The sequence below is a fragment of the Dipteris shenzhenensis genome, chromosome 31 (assembly GCF_047967505.1).
Source record: "Dipteris shenzhenensis isolate YYH24624 ecotype China chromosome 31, Dip_SZ_1.0, whole genome shotgun sequence".
NCBI lineage: Eukaryota > Viridiplantae > Streptophyta > Polypodiopsida > Gleicheniales > Dipteridaceae > Dipteris > Dipteris shenzhenensis.
In genome coordinates this window covers 43884772-43902027 of record NC_141626.1, presented here as the reverse complement: position 1 = coordinate 43902027, position 17256 = coordinate 43884772, and the positions used below count along the sequence as shown (strand labels likewise).

Sequence of the window (17256 nt, the reverse complement as noted above, 5' to 3'; positions counted from 1 at the left end):
TGGAATTCCGGTATAGCAGTCATGTGGCCGCCAACACATGTAATCAAACTAAATATTCGGCCCTTATCTTTGGTTTGCACTGACCACCACCATCAATTTCTGTGGTCGACATACAAGATACTTGAAGAAGTTATCCAGCCATACTTGGGCGACCATGGATCAAGAAGAGTGATGCAGTCAACTACTGGAAAACTGGTCACATGTCTTTTGGCACTTCAAAGGAGATGATCCCAGTTCAGCCTGGTGCGATGGAACCAAAAGAAGAAGAAGAGCTGGGAAGTGACACTGCCTCATCCACAGTATTTGAGTCTCTTGAAGATTCAGACGGGGGGGAAGAGGTCTCCGAAGAAGAAATCTATATGATGGAAGTGTCTCCTACTCCACTACCAACAGAGAAGGTAACTGCCACACCCTTCTTATCTTACTCGCAGTGAAAAGAGTGATTTCTTAGAAATGTTTAAAGATTTTCCTGACCTCTTTGCCACAAGTTACCATCATTTGCGCCATGTGACTGCCATAGAACATAAGATAGAGCTGAAGCCGGATGCTAAGCCTATGGCACAAAAGTTCCGAAGGTTAGGCCCAATTCAAACTGATGCGCTACGCACGGAGGTGCAGAAGCTGGTAGACGCTAGTCACCAACACCGAATGGGTTTCACCAGTGGTTGTCACTCCCAAGAAGACCAACAAGTGGCGGGTTTGCATCGACTACAAGAAGCTCAAAGCAGCCACGAAAAGAGATCATCATCCTTTTCCATTTCAGGACATCATTCTGGAGAAGGTGAGCAGCCATGAGATATACACTTTTTGTGATGGCTACTCAAGGTTTTATCAGAACAGAATTGCAGAAGATGTGTACAAGACTACATTCGCCACGCCCTGGGACACTTTTGCTTTCAAAGTGATGCCGTTTGGTCTTACCAATGCTCCAGCTACATTTCAACGGTTCATGCAGACGGTCTTCGTCTCTTATTTGGGGATTTTCTTGAAAGTGTTTTTAGATGACTTTTGCATATTTTCTACACGAAGTGAGCACATCATGAAGGTTCGCATGGCTTTCCAAAGGATTAATGAAGCAAATGGCAACCTCAAGCCCGCGAAATGCACTATTGGGGCCACTCAAGGAAGATTGCTTGGGCACATAGCCTCAGCAGAGCATTAGGCTTGATCCAGATAAGGTTGATGCAATTCTTAAGCTCTCTCTACCCCCACAAGGCGTCAGGTGCGTTCCTTTGTGAACTTGGCAGGATATTACCGGTGCTTCATTGATCAGTATGCTGCTTTGACTAGACCCATGACTATGTTATTAGAAGATGGTGTTAATTTTTCATGGAGTGAAGAATGTAACCAAAGGTTTGTGCAAATCAAGAAGGCTCTTGCATCTGAGCCTATTCTCCACAACCCCGATTGGTCCAAGATCTTTTATATCAACCCACGGTTTAGAGAACACACTTTGGCAGGGATTCTTCTCTAGCAAGGGAAAGACCGATTCATGTATCCCATTCGGTTCGCTTCACGGCAAATGCTTGAAATAGAGCAATGCTCCCCTTGGCCGGTTGGCTAAGTGGTTAGCAATCTTTCAAGAGTATGATTTTACCTTCAGAATTGTAAAAGGGGGTTGTTCTAATCTGAAGAACGCCTTAATTGACTTGGAAGAAAGTCATGAAGTGAACCTTGTAGCAGCCATGGAAGCAGATGATCCATGGTATGGAGGTGTCTACAAGTTTCTGGCTACCTATTCTTTTCCGCCTGACTGCACCAGTTATGAGCGAAAGAAGATCCGCAGAAATAGTAGGCGCTATACACTCTTTGATGGAGTGTTGTATCGCCAAGGCATGGATGGTGTATTAAGAAGAGCTATTGATGTTGAAGAAGTACCCAAAGTATTGCAGCAATGCCATGATGGTTTTTGTGGTGGACACTATGCAGCAGATTACACCACCAAGAAGATTCTACATGCATGGTATTACTGGCCAACTATGTTCAAAGATGTAGCTATGTATTGCAAGACCTGCAAGCCCTGCCAATTCTTTGGTAAGAAGGATTTACGGCCTAGGCAACATCATCCTGTGATGTCCATTCATCCATTTCAGAAATGGGGTATTGATTCTGTGGGCCCTCTACCAATGATAGCCCGCAAGAAAAAGTACCTTCTGGTGGCTACACAATATGTCACCAACTGGGCCAAAGCTCTCAGTAGCAAATGGTAAGGTAGTCTCAAATTTCATCTTTGAGCGCATATGTACCCGTTTTGGGACACCTATGAAGATTGTGTCCGATAATGGGAGTCCATTCTTGAATGAAGCCGTGAAGTCGCTCACGGAACGTATGGGTATCGATCATCACACTTCCAGCATTTATTAACCACAATCCATGGGTCAAGTGGAGCGGATCAAAGGCCTCTTGTGCACGTCCATAGGCAAATGGCGGACAAACATTGGGGCCAGTGGGATCGGAAAGTTGCTGAGGCTGTTTGGGCATACAATATTACTCACAAGACATCCACTAGACACACCCCATTTGAATTAGTATATGGTACCGAAGCAGTTCTGCCACTGGAGATAGAAGTACCTGCACGGAGGTTGGCATGGGAACAAAAGATGTTAGAAGATGAACAAGTTGAAGCCAGGTTGGTTCAACTTGAAAAATTGGATGAGACCCGGCGGCATGCTTTGCATCATGCGGAGATTCAAAAGAATCAACAAAAAGCCCGCTTGGATGCCAAGATCCGCAAGGGGTGGAAGCGTCATTTTGCAGAAGGAGACATGGTGTTGTGCTTTGATAGTAGATTGGACCACCAAATGGACAAAAAGTTTCTTCCGAAGTGATTTGGACCATACCAGGTCATCAAGAAACGCAACAATGGATCAGTGGAGGTTCATGAGCTATAGGAGCCGCACAGGAGGAAAGTGTTCAACAAAAGACATCTCAAGCCTTTCTTTGTTCGGTTGTGACCCAAGCATGGGTATGCTGCACATTCCATGCCTGGGGGGGGAATCTGTTACCACCAAAAAAAAATCCATTGTAAATGTAATAAGTAGAAATGAATATTTGTGTGTGGCATTAGTAGAATGTGGAAAGGGCCCAAGGTTGAGGTGGCACGGCATGTCCATGTGCCACCCTTCCAAGAAAGAGCACCCAAAGGTGTGTTGTACATAGTCCATGAAAGAAATAATATAGTATGGTGAGATGGCATGGAATCTCCTTGTGCCACCCCTCCACCTAGGCGGTCCCACAAAACATTAAGTGATATGTGACCAAGACCAAGGGGACATATTGTATTTAATTGGTAGAGGTGGCAGGGCATCTTAGACTTTCTCATCTATGTGGGCTAGACCCATGTGGAATAGTCCAAGGGATAATATTTTCATAAAGGAAAAGTAGGATGAGGTGGCAAAGCATCTATGTGCCAACCCTCCACTTGTCCTCCTAGGTAATATAATATTGAGATGGAGCTCTTAGACTGAGGATAAGAAGGTTTGATTTTTGAAGGGAAGGAATTGTCACATGCTACCTACGCTCTCATCGTGAAGTTCGTATGCACGGATTCCTAGTGATCATGCCATGTTGGAGGTTTTCAAATCCCACAACACTACACTTTCCACTTGAACAAGAAAATATGCCTGGTTTTTGTGGGGTTGCATAGAAGCTCCACCTTTTTACTCCCATTAAATTCAAATAATATGTACATTTAAAAAATCTGAAAAATGGTTCTAAGATTCATTTGCAGATGCTTCAAATGAGTTAGGGGGACTCACACATGCCACAGCCCATCCTGTGTACAATAAATATCCTCTCCAAGGAGTTCGTCTTGATGCATACCATCTACCGTCTTCATCCTTTCTGACTTCCTCTTGATCTTCTGCATCATGGCAGATTTATTCTCTTTGTCTGAACTTTATTACTTGAGTTGTATCTTTACAGCTAGAGATAGAATAATAACTAAAGTTGAAAAATAATTAACATCAAGTAGATGATGTGCATGTGAAATGGGAAAATTTTCCAAGCCAAACAAAGTTGTCTGCATGGCTGACGAATGTTATACCTTGATAATCTGAAAAGCCTGCTCTACACAAGGAAGCATCAGCATAAAAGTCTAGAGAATGCACCTTTCTATCGATAAGTTCATGTACTGCATACTTTGGGGGTACCCTTCCATAACAAGACTTCAAAGTAGTGCGTATCCATGTTCGGAGGCCCTCAGGACCATATATATTAAGCGGTTGTAGCTTAGAGGTTCCCGCCATACCTAGACCTGACAGAAGGCCTATAGGAAGCACAAGTACAACCCCTCATGCAATCGTCTTCAGTGCTTTGAAGGCACATGGATGAAATGAATGGAGTTTCCATGACCAAATAACAGAATTATAAACAAGACATTCAAAGCTATGGTGTTAAAAGGTGGCTCCAAACCTGGCAGTCCGAATATCTGACTACAATAGAAAATTTTGAGTTAAGGCACAGGTCAGATCCCACAGAACTCAAAGAAAAGACTTTGGCTTTGCTTCAGGCACAATTTCCTAGATCACTTATAGATTACAAATGGTGTACCAATCATGCTCCTCAAAGGATACATGATCTCCATGCATGTGACTAATAAAAATGTTGTCGATGGCTATTGGCCGGAAAGGAGTTAGATTCAGCTGCTTTTGAACACCTTCACCACAGTCAAACAAATACACTGTCCCGTCTGCAATGTATATACTCCAGGAATGTTAATATTCTAAGATAGAAAATAAAGCGGAAATTGCCCATACTTTGAAAAGGAAAGGACTGATTATGAGAGATAGAAGGGATAACTTGTACTTCAAACTCCATGAAAACAAGTTCCATACCAAGTCTCAAAGCAAGGCATGAGGTATTCCTTCTTGAAGTTGGGATAGATGATGATGTGCCTAGGAAAACAAGTTGCATTCCCCTGTGATCACAAAAGTCTATTGTCTCATATATGTGTGATGCAGCTCCATTACTTGCAGCATCTCCTGCAGTCAAAGGCATTGACTCCACTGTGACATAGGAAACTTTCACAATTGCAACTGCATCAAATGTAGTATTTGCAGACTCCTTCAGAGTTTCAGTCATGTATGAGGTACATACCTTTCCTGTTGACTGAAGAAATTCACAACAATAGACTTTTTCATTTTTGCCTTTATTTTACTAAGCATACTGAACCTAACTAAATAGTAATATATAGGATACATTCTTAATACATAGGATATGCTTTTTCTATAAATTGCATCCAACAAGACCATAGCCATTTCAACTCTCACAAAAGGAATATTCGAGAGCCCCAAAAACTCTGATTTTCAAAAATCAAAAATTCAAAAAAGAACACTGAGAACATTGGGAATAGGGGTGAGAGGAGAACACCAAAATGTGGAGATGTATTGAGAATGCAAGAGTAAGTATGACCAAAATGAGGAATATATCCTCTAAAAAGAATACTAGCCCTAGGGGGGAAAACCTACTAGCTAAAAGGAAAGGGCCCCAAGGGTGTCTTCACACCACACTACTCACAATCTAATAAACCCCTCTTGTACTGGCAATGTGAACATGTAGAAGAAAGTAAATCAATCACCACAAGGTATCCAGCAAAACTTTTCTCACGACAATAAATCATGCTGATCTCTCCTACATGCAATCTCTCTCTGTCATGGTGACAATGTATCTCAGTGTGTTTCGTATGAGTATGAAACACAAGATTCCGTGCTACTGCAATAGCAGTCTAACTATCAGTGAGAATAGGAGTGGGTGAGTTCGAGGAAGATCCCCCAACAATCTCCTGAGCCATACATACCCAATTATTGTTGTGAAGGCTGCCTATACTCAGCTTCACATGAGGAGGTGGCCATAATGGGTTGCCTCTTGCTCAACCAAGATTTCCATGAGCTGTCAAGAAAGAAACGGTTTCCGCTTGTGGACTGCCTACCATCATAATCACCAGCCCTATCTGAATCACTGAATGCATGAAACTGAAAGTCACCCTCCCTGGCATAGAAGAATGCAAGATGTTGGGTGCGCTGCAAGTATCTGAAAATGCCCTTAATTGCTGCGTCCTATTTCCAAGAGTGCATGTAGGTATTCTGGAGTTTCCGGGCTTTTAATTTTGGTTGCCTAGCCTCAGTGGCTTTGTCATCATCCCAACAGTTCATGGAGTATCACCAGCAGTTCTATGTGGGTGGTTCTTCCGCCATGGGGACATGCCAGCAGTTGGTAGCCAATTTCATGCCATTAGTCTTCCAGATTGTTGCCTCCGCTTCAGTAGCCTAGTCAATCCTCAGCAGTTCACGAGGATGGCAAGCAGTTCATATTTTCAGGAGCCTATCAGAGTGCCATACCACCCATTGATCTGGAGTTGCAATAGTAGCGTGGTGGGATGACTAGCCACAACAGTTCGGCTTCCAGTCTTCGCGGCAGTACTGGTTCTCAAGAGTTTTTATTGAGCCGCCATGTTATCATAGCAGAGCATTCTTTCAACCTTTTGGAGTAGTTCCAGCTCAGTACTAGTGCAAAACTACATTTCTTTGGGAGGACAGTCAAGTTTCGAGCAGTACTTGGTAGTCATCGAGATTACCTTCACTTGGCAGATTCACTCAGTCCCTGTCACGATCTATGACCTATTCCTCTCTATACCTTAGGCTTATGGATGGTTTGATGAATGGACACTTGTGGAAGCGTATGCCCTTTCGACGGGACACTTCCTATGAGGCACAACCCTTCACAAGAGACGTTCTATTGAAGAGAGACTACCACATCATGTGTGCATAGCACCATCACGTGATCATATGTGCATAGCACTAACCTTATAGAGTGCTATAAAGGAAAGGGTTAGATCCCCTAACCCTAACCCTAAAAGGGTTTGTATATATTCTATTTTTTCAACTAAATCTAGTGTACAGTTAGTCATTTGTGGTGTGCTCTCTAGCTGTGCCCTCTCTCCTCATCTCCACTCTTCTCCTCTCCCCTCTTCATATTTTGTCAAAAGTTTCACAATTGATAGGAGCAAAATATACATGTGCTCAGTTTGCACAATTTATAGTTACATTTGTGGTGGCAAAAAAAGAACACTGCTTTGCACATTTTTCAAAAATTTAAAGCTTCAAAAAAACATCATTTTGCCACGTCCACGGGTTTGTCAATTGCCAGGGCCACATGAACAATTGCACCATGTGCAATTGTTCAATAAAATGATAAATAACCCGCACAGAAGAACCACCATCATGAACGTAGGTAGGATGGAGAGGAGTATGATCAACATGCTTGCTAGGTTCGTGTAAGTCCAAAGAAAATCGATTTGAAAAAACCCAAGCATTAAAATCGTGCAACATTTACTTAAGTATATCAAAAAAATTAAAATACACCTTTGAAAGTTTTAATTTTTAAAAGTTTTATTTTTAAAAAAGAAATGCAAAAACAATAATATTGATCTAAACATGCTAACGAGTATCCTTCATATTAACTCCAAAATCCATTAACAAAATTAGTATATGTCATTACAATATGGCATTATAATATATGGGGCCTATAATCTTCACAACCAAGAATCCGTTGAAAATGTTGCTCCGATGCCAAGAACATCGTACAATTGCTTAGCCTGAGAAGCATTACAAGTTGGGCAGGCACTCCTAACCTTCAACGTATTTGCCAATCACACAGGACCATCATGATGGACATGTCATGTCCAAGATTTATGCATCAGTACTTGATTCTGAGCACATACACTTTGGAGTACACACCTTTTCATGTGTGACTCTTCACTTTCTATATAAGAGAGGCCCAACTGTATGGATGACACACTACAGAGACTCAGGCAATAAAATATTCCTTGTTCTCTGCTATTTCAGTCTCCTTTCTGTTCCTTAGCACATTTCTAGGACTTCTTACAGTGGTATCAGAGCAAATTTCGCTCCAGCCTGTAGGAAATGCCCCCCACCTTCTAGCGCCTATCTGATACGTCTACTTCTGCTAGAAGGATATCCACGCACTTTGTGCATGGAAGAGATGGAGAGAATGAGCGAAAAAAATTTTAGTGCCAACCCCACCTAAGTCATCAGTGGCCTCTCCATCTTCCTCACATCACGAGTTGATGTGAATGGACACGACAAAAATCGTGTCTTTTGATGTGCTTGGGCTGTCCCAAACCAAGGGACGCACCTTTTCACCATCGGACGCACCTTTTGATGAAGAGTTTTTGACTCCTCACCCAAGGGACACACCTCATCATGAAAAAGACACATCTTTTCGTGTGGGGACACCCCTCTTTAAAACAGGGATACACCCCTTCATGAAAAGGTACACCTATTCCAAGGGTCATACCCCTTAGAATAGGCACACCCTTTGGCACCAAGCACCAACCTACAAAAGGGTACCTAGAGGGCCTAAAAAAGGGCAACCAGCCCTACACCCAAGGCCTAACCCTAGACTACCCAAGGGTTCCTTTGAACACACGTTTTAATTTTCGGCAACCACCCAACCTAGGCAGCCAAAAACAAATGACGATCCCTTTTTGATGCAATCCATACGAAAATTCGTCACGCCTGTTCGCCTTTCTTCCACGCCATATGCCGCTCTCCATCAGCCGATTTGCTGCAGTGGCTCGCTAAAATGCGCATGTACTTTGACACTGTCGACCTCACTGAAGGCAAGAAGATTGCCTTGGCAGCCTCCCTCCTCAAAGATACAGCTTTTCTATGGTGGCAACGACGCTTAAAGGACGGCAAAAGTGTATTAACTTGGGAACGTTTTGAACACGTGCTCCGTAAGCAATTCATACCTACCAATGCAGGCTTCCAAGCACGCTCAAAACTTCGACAGTTGGAGCAAACGGGCTCCCCGTCTTCCTACATCTCCCAATTCACCACATTGGTGCAAGAGATTGATGGTTTGACTGATGATGATTGCCTTCATGCTTTCATCTCAGGCCTTAATCCCTCATTACGCATTGATGTCCTCAAAGCAAACATTACCACCACTGCTGGCACTATTGCTTACGCAGAGCGTATTATAGATTTCCAAAACACAGGGAAGCAGAGTTCTAACAAATCACAAAACTCTACTATGGCCAAGGGTGCTCGCCCTCAAGATAACTCAATTTTCAAGAAAAACTCGGGTAATCAAGGTTATCGAAAGTCTCAAGATCCCAACAAGTCTCAAAAATCGTACATTGGATCCCAACAAAAGCACTCCTCCAAGGATCGTGCTCCTTCCTCTTCACAAAGTCACGACCGTCATCACCAACAAAAAGGTGCGGCCTCTGACAAGAAGAACAATTCTAGCACAAAAGGACTTTGTACCATCTGCACTGGCGACCATAGATGGTTCGATTGTCCAATGCGACCCAAGCAAAATTCCAATATGGAACCCAGCACTTCCCAAGCAGAAGATGCTACCCCAGCACAAGACAAAAAGGCAAAGCTGTTCGAATGGCAAATACCATCCACATGACCCTTGCCAGCAACCCCGAACCTTCCCTGGCCACTCAAGTACTTTGCGTCCAAGGATCTATTCGTGTAACAACGGTCACTATCCTCATCGACAGTGGTTGCTCTCATAATTTCCTAGCTAGTTCTATGGTCGAAAGACTTTGGTTGACATAGCGACGCTTATATAGCAACCGTTCTTTTTTTATGCTAATAGTGACATAAATATCGACCTTTGCAATCGAACTTATTCCCGACAGTAATCCACCATCGAAACCTCCTTATCAGGTTTCTTACACTCAAAATGAAGAAATCCAAAGACAGGTGACCGAACTACTCGACAAGGGTCACGTTCGGCCTAGTCGCAGCCCTTTCGGATCTTCTGTACTACTTGTGGAAAAAAAGAAAAAGTCAATGCGCCTCTGCATCGACTACCGAGCCCTCAACAAGCTCACTATCAAAAACAAGTATCCATTGCCTCGCATTGATGACCTTTTTTATCAACTTCTGCACGCGACACAATTTTTCAAGATTGATCTTCATTCAGGTCATAGTTACCTCTCACCTCTCCATCCTCCCTCTCAAACTTTAGATTGTTGTAACTTCAAAGTTAGAAGTTAGAACTTAGAACTTTGTTCATGACACATGTTGATTGTTAAAGCATTATTCATGGATAATAGATGATACTAGATAGATCAATCATCATAGGAATTTAGAATCATAGAACCATGCATGATGCTTCAACTATAGATAATTGTATTATGTATAAAAAATACTTTTTTATACATAAATTGTACCATATTGCCGTTTCTTCCATTTTCGTTTTTGCGGGGGCTGGAAACTCCATTTCCCCGAGCGCTAGGAATCCCGTACAATCGCGCCTATTTTTTGACCCCCCCGCTGATTTATCAGTGCATACAGCTCATGCCATTACTGAGAACCCGTCCATCCAGCTTGCACCATTGCTTGAAATCTGTCTATATACCTATACGGTTGTCCTTATAGACGGATTTGCAGTTTTTTGACATTTCGTCATCCGTACAACTCCCTCCTGATAGTCCGTAGAGTTTCTGACAACATGTCCGTAAAGTACATATTTTTGGCAACAGGTTCGTGCAGCTTGACAAGCTCTTATTATTAGTGTTCATTTGCAGTTTGGAGTGCACAATTTGAAGTACATTCAACTCAGTGGGTGTATTAACAGCACATTGCAGTGCACGTTGGACTAGTACATCTACATTTGGAGTTTCCTTGAATTTGCCCTCAACTTACCACATTTTCTTCTCAAAAATTTGGGGTTTTTGCTCTATTGCATTTGGCCTTCTACCTTTGGGTTCTCTTTTACGGTGCCGACAGTGCAAATCAGTGATTGGCTAGAAATTTGCACTTGAATTAGTGGTTGGACAGAGTTTTGTTGGAGGGAGTTTTGTAGGCCAAAATTTTGCAGCCAAACATTTGTAGGCCAGCATTTGTAGTCGGCCCCTGTGGCAAGCTTTGTGCATTTGGCTCACATTTGAGCAGCCACTTAGGGCAGTCATATTTGCAAACATTTGTTGTCATTTTTTACCTGAACATCATTGCAAACATTGCAGTCAGATTTTGTGGGATGCAAAAGCTCATTTGCACTGATAGCCTTGAGGCTTGGGCGGTTGCCTTTATACAGAATCACATTTCTTTATTTGGGGATTTTTGCAATGGCAAGCGATGACTTGCTTCACTGATTTCCGTCGAGGATAAGCTCAATGGCACCAACTATCCCATGTGGTCGTACATGATGCACCACTTGTTGGTTGCCAAAAATCCTTGGGGCATTGCTGCAGGAACAAATGTAAGACCGGTGTCTCAAGCACCTGCTACCACTACACCCACTACTTTGGGTAGTGGTATCGTTGCTACATATGGGATCATCTACCACCTCTGCTGCAGTGCCTCCCACTCAGGATCAAACTCGATGTGATGGGAGAGATGTTTATGCTCATGCTTTGATTGCCTTGTCCATGAAGAGGTTTACATATACGATGTTGCGGGATAGCAAAGACTACATGGGATCAATTGGCATCTCTTTATCAAATCACGAATGAGGCCAAAGTTGCCTTTTTGCGCAAGCAGCTAGATGGTGTTAAGATGGAAGAAGGGGATAGCATGGATGCCTACTTGAACAAGATCAAGGACTATCGAGAGCAGCTCGTTAATATTGATGAGATTGTACCAAATCCTCAGGTTGTGTCGACTACATTGAGTGCCCTTCTTGATTCTTATCAGGGCTTCGCTATGACATTGAGATTAGTCGCCAACTACTATATCTTTGATCGGCTTGTTACATTGCTTTAGCAAGAGGAGCAAAGCCGTGCAAACCAGGCTGCCTCCATGAATGCAGATTAAGCCTTTGCCACTACCATAGAGGTAAAGGAAAGGGGGGGTAAAAATTTAATGCTAGTACCTCATCTCCTTCTAGCCAGGGTGATGGCAAAGAAGAAAAAGAGATGCAACCACAAGAGATTGTCAGTGGCTGTGATGCCAAATTCATGGGGCATTTTTTGCAAGAGTTGTTCAAGTCTATGGGCACGCTCCTCACTCCTAGTATAGCTAATCATCCTCAAAGAGTAAATAGATGGCTGGAAGAATACCTCTGATCTTTCTATGAGACTCAGACAACTTGGGACAATTGGCTCCCTCTAGCTGAACTCTGCTATAATAGTACTAAACATACCTCCATTGGGATGAGCCCATTTGAAGCCATGTATGGCTACAAAGTTCATGTGCCTTCCACAATTGATAGTGCAATGGCCAAGCACAACAAGCAAGGGATGATCTTGCCCACATGACTGCTTTACTACAGCAATGCAAAGATTATATGACTACGGCCCAAGCCCGTATGAAACTCTATGCAGATCAGAATCGAAGAGAACTCTGTTTCAAGGAGGGAGATTATGTGTTTCTCAAGCTCCACAAGTCCAGATATGCTTCTTTTGAAGAGAAACACTAATACGAAGCTTGCTCATAGATACTATGGCCCCTACAAACTGCTGAAAAAGTTGGTGAAGTGGCTTACCAATTGGAACCGCCCCCATCTTCCAGAATTCACAATGTATTCCATGTCTCAATCTTGAAGAAGTACTTGGGACCTTATGAGCAAGTACTTGAAGAATCATCTCTCATGGATGAGGAAGGACAGATTCAGTACATCCCAGAGAAAATCATTGGTTTCAAAGATCATGTACTGATGTAATGTAGGCTTTGGGCATCATCATTGCTGCATGGAGCTGATCCGGTGCCATCTACTCTTCTTACTGTTTTCATTTACTATTACAATGACTTTTCAGAATTTGAGGACAAATTCTTTTTGGTGCGTGGCAGTTGGGGGAATTATCCCATATACAAAGTCGTAAAACAGCCTGCCTAAATCCTATAAAAGGACTGGCTAATACACTGTTATAATGCCAATTCTTACAGCAGAGCTCCTGAAAATCAATAAGGAATTAGCCTTGATTGTCCTTGTCCAGCCCCCCTCACAAGTACTATTGTAAGTCCAGCCCCTGGCGTACCCTCTCTCTGTCTCCAACTCTAAAAAATACCTTCCTTGTCCATTCAATGCTACCTAAGCTTTCTCTTGATATCCAGAAACGACAGGATCATGAATCTATTACTTATCCAGAAACAACAGGGTCATGCGTCTATTACTTAGGTGGTGGAGCCTCCACCTACTGTTTCTCTTGTTATCCAGAAACGACAGGATCATGAGTATGCTGAAATTGGAGAAAATGCTGAGCACGAAATGTAGATATGTTTGAAGATGACATGAAGCATTGACATGCTCAGCTAGCTAGCTAAACCTATGAACTCTTGAACGAACCAAAGCTTTCCTTTCCGCTCACCAAAAGGCAAGTTCCCATTAAGTATCAAGGCATGAATTCTGCAAGATATAATTTACAAGGCATGGCGCTACCCTGGCAAGAAAAGGGAAGAAGCACATTGTCTGAAAAATCACCTTGTGCAGCTGCCGTATGCATTCCATTGAACATGTAAGCTGCGTCCACGCTGTAGCAATGCAAGCTCCGCCCGAGTGAGAGGACCTGAAGTCTGAGGAGACGGAGTGAGTTCACAATCGTCATGTAGGGCCTTTTCCCACTAGCAGTTAGGTTATGTTAGTGAGCTTAACATAACTAGTTCTTTTAAGTTAAAGTTAACCTTAAAATGGAAATTACATTCCCATTCGTAACCCATTATGTTATGCACTAAGTGGTCTTAAATAAAACTTCGGCGTATTTTTATACAAAATGGTTTATCTCATCAATCCAAAGTCAGTTCTTTAAAGTTAAGGTCACAATGGATTCTTATTTTCAAGTCCTTTCAAACGAGTACCATGTTGTATAGTTCCGAGTTGATCTTGACCATGAAATTTTCTTAACAAGAATCTTACTTTAAGTATCATTCCCACTACTCACGCTTAAGTTGACCATTAAATTTTCACATTCCAACTTCTCTCTCTTCTTAAAAGTCCTTAAAGTATCTATTTTGAAGGGGTTAATGGGAATAGGCCCTTACTATCCCTTGGGGAAGTTCCAATTATATATAATGGTTGAAAATATATGAGGAAAAAACTCCTATATATGCATTCAGTCGTTGCATGTCCTCTCTAAGGGCGGTTACACATGGGCCCCCCTCCCCAAGCTACGCCCAGTGTGTGCATGCGAGTTGTGAGTTGCGTATAAGCATTTGACGTCCAATGAACCGAAATCGGCTTGGGCGGTACAATGTGCAACACACCGTAGGGTGGACATTGTTCCATTTTGAGGGAGCAGTAAATGCTCCCCCATCCTCTTTTCCTTTTGGGGAGCTTTCCCATCTGCCCCTCAGTGCATCCAATTAGATTTGACTGTAGGGGTGCTGCCGTGCATCCACCGCCTACCCATCAAGCGTGTAAGTGGTGGCAACCTAAGGCTGCATTCATACCACCCGCCCACCTAGCCTTCTAAATGATGCTTGGTTACCGCCCCCCCAATTCACACCAACTTGCTCAGCCCAGCACTCATAAAATACAACAGTCATCTGTAGAGATTGTCATAGAGAATTTTGACTTTTGCAATCCCATGAAAAACTGTGATTTGTGGATATCTACTTGGGCAAGATGTGGGCAGGAGGGGGGATGGTGCCAAACCAACTTTACATGCACCGAACATCTTTTGCACATCAAATGAGGGTGCGATCATGCAGTTAACGACCCTTTTGGATCCTTGGCCGCCACCGGTGTGAATCCAGCATAAACTCATAGCTTCAAAACTTACTTGAGATGTATAATCCTTTGTTGCTAGTTAAGATCTACTCTTTTAATGTATCCTATCATGAATTGAGTATCGAGTATGGTTTTAATCTTATCCTATTTCCTTATCTTTTGATATAAAAGGATTGGTGTCCAATGTGTTTTTACTTGCGGTTTATGGAAGAGCATTCTTTGGTCCCAAGTGCATTAATGCTTTTTATATTTGATAATTCTCTCCAAATAGTTGTATCCAAGGCTTGCTTTTGCTTTGTAATTCTCTTGAATGTACCATAAGCTTGATTTACTCGTTTATCCATAGAGTTGTAGTTCCATCTGGAAAGCTCTAAAAGCACTTTCCTTTTTAGTTTTATTATTTACGAGTAGTCAGACCCATCTATGACGGGTTTGGGTTCCCATTTTTGTGATGTTGCAAGCATGCAATCCAACCCTTTGCTATGGCAATGCATGTATTGCACCTCGTTGTGTGGCCAAGTAAGTTGGTTGTTCAACTTTGCCATCTCTATACTTTATAACAGAGAAGGGTGACACGTGTTAGGAGGAGGGGGACTCTTCTTCCATCTCTACAAGGGTCCACATGGCACTTCGTGTCCACCTAAATTTGCATGGCGCTTCATATGTGAAATCCATGGCACTTCAATTGCGAAATTCTAATGGCGCTTTGCAAAATCCATGGCGAACCCAGGGACGAGCAACCCTGTGTTCCCCAAAACCCTCACAGTTGCAAATGCGGATTTGCATTCACAAATTCCTAGCCGAAGGTGGTGACATAGTCGACGAGGACGTAGTGGAGAGCTTGAATGAAACTATTGTAGTAGAAGGAGATGTTGGAGGAGTGAGAGGCAAGCTGAGGAAGAAGGTGAGGAGAAGCAAATGAAGCATTTCCAAACCAAAAAGGGTCTTAGAGTCCCCCAAGCTCTCCATAACCCTTTCCAAAGCTCTGAGCCTTTAGCAACATAGGGCTCTTTTCCAAATACTACCACATCTTCTGGTAGGGATCTCTAGTGTATACACCTGATAGGTATAACATTGGAAATATTAAGCTTTACTAGAGAGCACCATGATAGTGAACCAGGATTATGGATAGACTTTACAATCCACTAGCCCATAAATATGGCTAAAGAAAACTCCACATTTACTATCCCCAATCCACCCAACTGCTTTGACATACTGCAATATTTCCATTAAACCTTAGTGACCCAACTGCTTTGACATACTGCTTTGACATTACAATCCACCCAACTGCTTTGACATACTGCAATATTTCCATTAAACCTTAGTGACCTTTCTCTTCCCTAACTCTCCCCTCCACAAGAATGTTTAAAAAAGTGCATCAAGTTGGTCAAAAATCTCTTTCAAGGCTACCAGTAAGAAATTTAGTGAATCATAGATGAGTAAAGGAAGTGATTAAGAAAAAACTTCCTCCTTGCCAGTGAGGGCTGAAGGCCTTGCCACCTATAAGTTTTATTCCTAATATTGCTCAAAACCCATGCTTTTACACATACACTTAAAATACATAGGGATACCTAGAAGCCTAAAAACCTCACCCTCTTTTATTAGTCTACATCCTTTTTTCTCGACAAAGGCTAGAGGCTAGCTTCTTGTTCCATATTTTAGTTTTATTGTGATTAATCAAGATCAACAATCTCATGAGGTCTACTTAAGTGCAACCCATAATCACCTAGTCACAAAGTGCCTTGTCTTGCGATGGCATGCTCAGTTGATTGATGAGAGCCTACATTCCCGATACAAAATCCTGAATAGAGTCATTCTATTTCACTAAGCTTGGTATGAACATCCTCCTTATTGATATCCTCTTTGAATCTCCTATGGAAGGCCTTAGGAACCTATTGCCAATCCACAAAGTAATCAATTGGGAATTGGCTGAACCAATGGTGCACTATCTTGGTCAAAGTGCAAGGAAATTACATCAAGTACGCCTCCTTGGTCGTGGCACCATTCATATGGCATACCCATAGAAATGATTGTGTGGGACTTCATCATGAGCACCTTTAATTTCCTAGAACTTCAACCGATTTGAATAAGCTACCTTTACTTTGCGTGTTGCTAGCTCAGGTACCACAACTATTGGAGTTGGATCAATAAGGAAGAGTGGCCTTAGTCTTGGTGCATAACCAATACGTCTAACAAGACCAATTACTCGGTGATGGATTCCTTACTTTAGGCTGTTATGATCTAGTTGGATTATGTGACTTATATAATCTTGCTATAGGTGGACTCTTTGATTTGTTTCTTCTTACCTTGACCAGACTTTTGGATTTAGACCTTCTTGCTCTAAGTAGGCTTTGGGAATTTTTGGGACTTTGTAATCTAGCTGGACTCTGTTGGGTCTTTGTAATCCAGTTGGACTTGGTTGGGGCTTTATAATCCAGTCAGACTCCTCCTTATGAGTTTTTGTGCTCCACCTGGAGGTCCACAAGCTTGGTGTTGGCTTTTTGAAGATGGCTCCATGTATTTCTTGTTGCAAGCCTCGGTTATCTTGACTATGCTCATGGCTCAACTCTTGTTCTAATCCTAACCATAGTTGTGGTTTAATTC

At 42.5% G+C, this 17256-nt stretch overlaps 1 protein-coding gene across 3 annotated transcripts in view; it reads right to left on the bottom strand.

The window, feature by feature from the left end:
- The window catches only part of LOC147881495 (uncharacterized), a 70407-nt gene extending 56867 nt beyond the window's left edge, over window positions 1-13540 (bottom strand). Inside the window, exons 1-6 of one of the 3 annotated variants that reach the window (XM_087369991.1) lie at window positions 13408-13540; window positions 4836-4982; window positions 4575-4690; window positions 4414-4429; window positions 4110-4267; window positions 3759-3862 (exon numbers count right to left, since the gene is read on the bottom strand). In XM_087369991.1, the coding sequence (XP_087226117.1) occupies window positions 3759-3862; window positions 4110-4267; window positions 4414-4429; window positions 4575-4690; window positions 4836-4982; window positions 13408-13531 (665 nt within the window). In that variant the 5' untranslated portion in view covers window positions 13532-13540. Of the gene's footprint in view, window positions 1-3758; window positions 3863-4109; window positions 4268-4413; window positions 4434-4574; window positions 4691-4835; window positions 4983-13390 lie in introns of those variants that run through there. The other 2 variants (XM_087369992.1, XM_087369993.1) reach the window with 2 other exon arrangements.
- Window positions 13541-17256: the final 3716 nt, after the last annotated feature.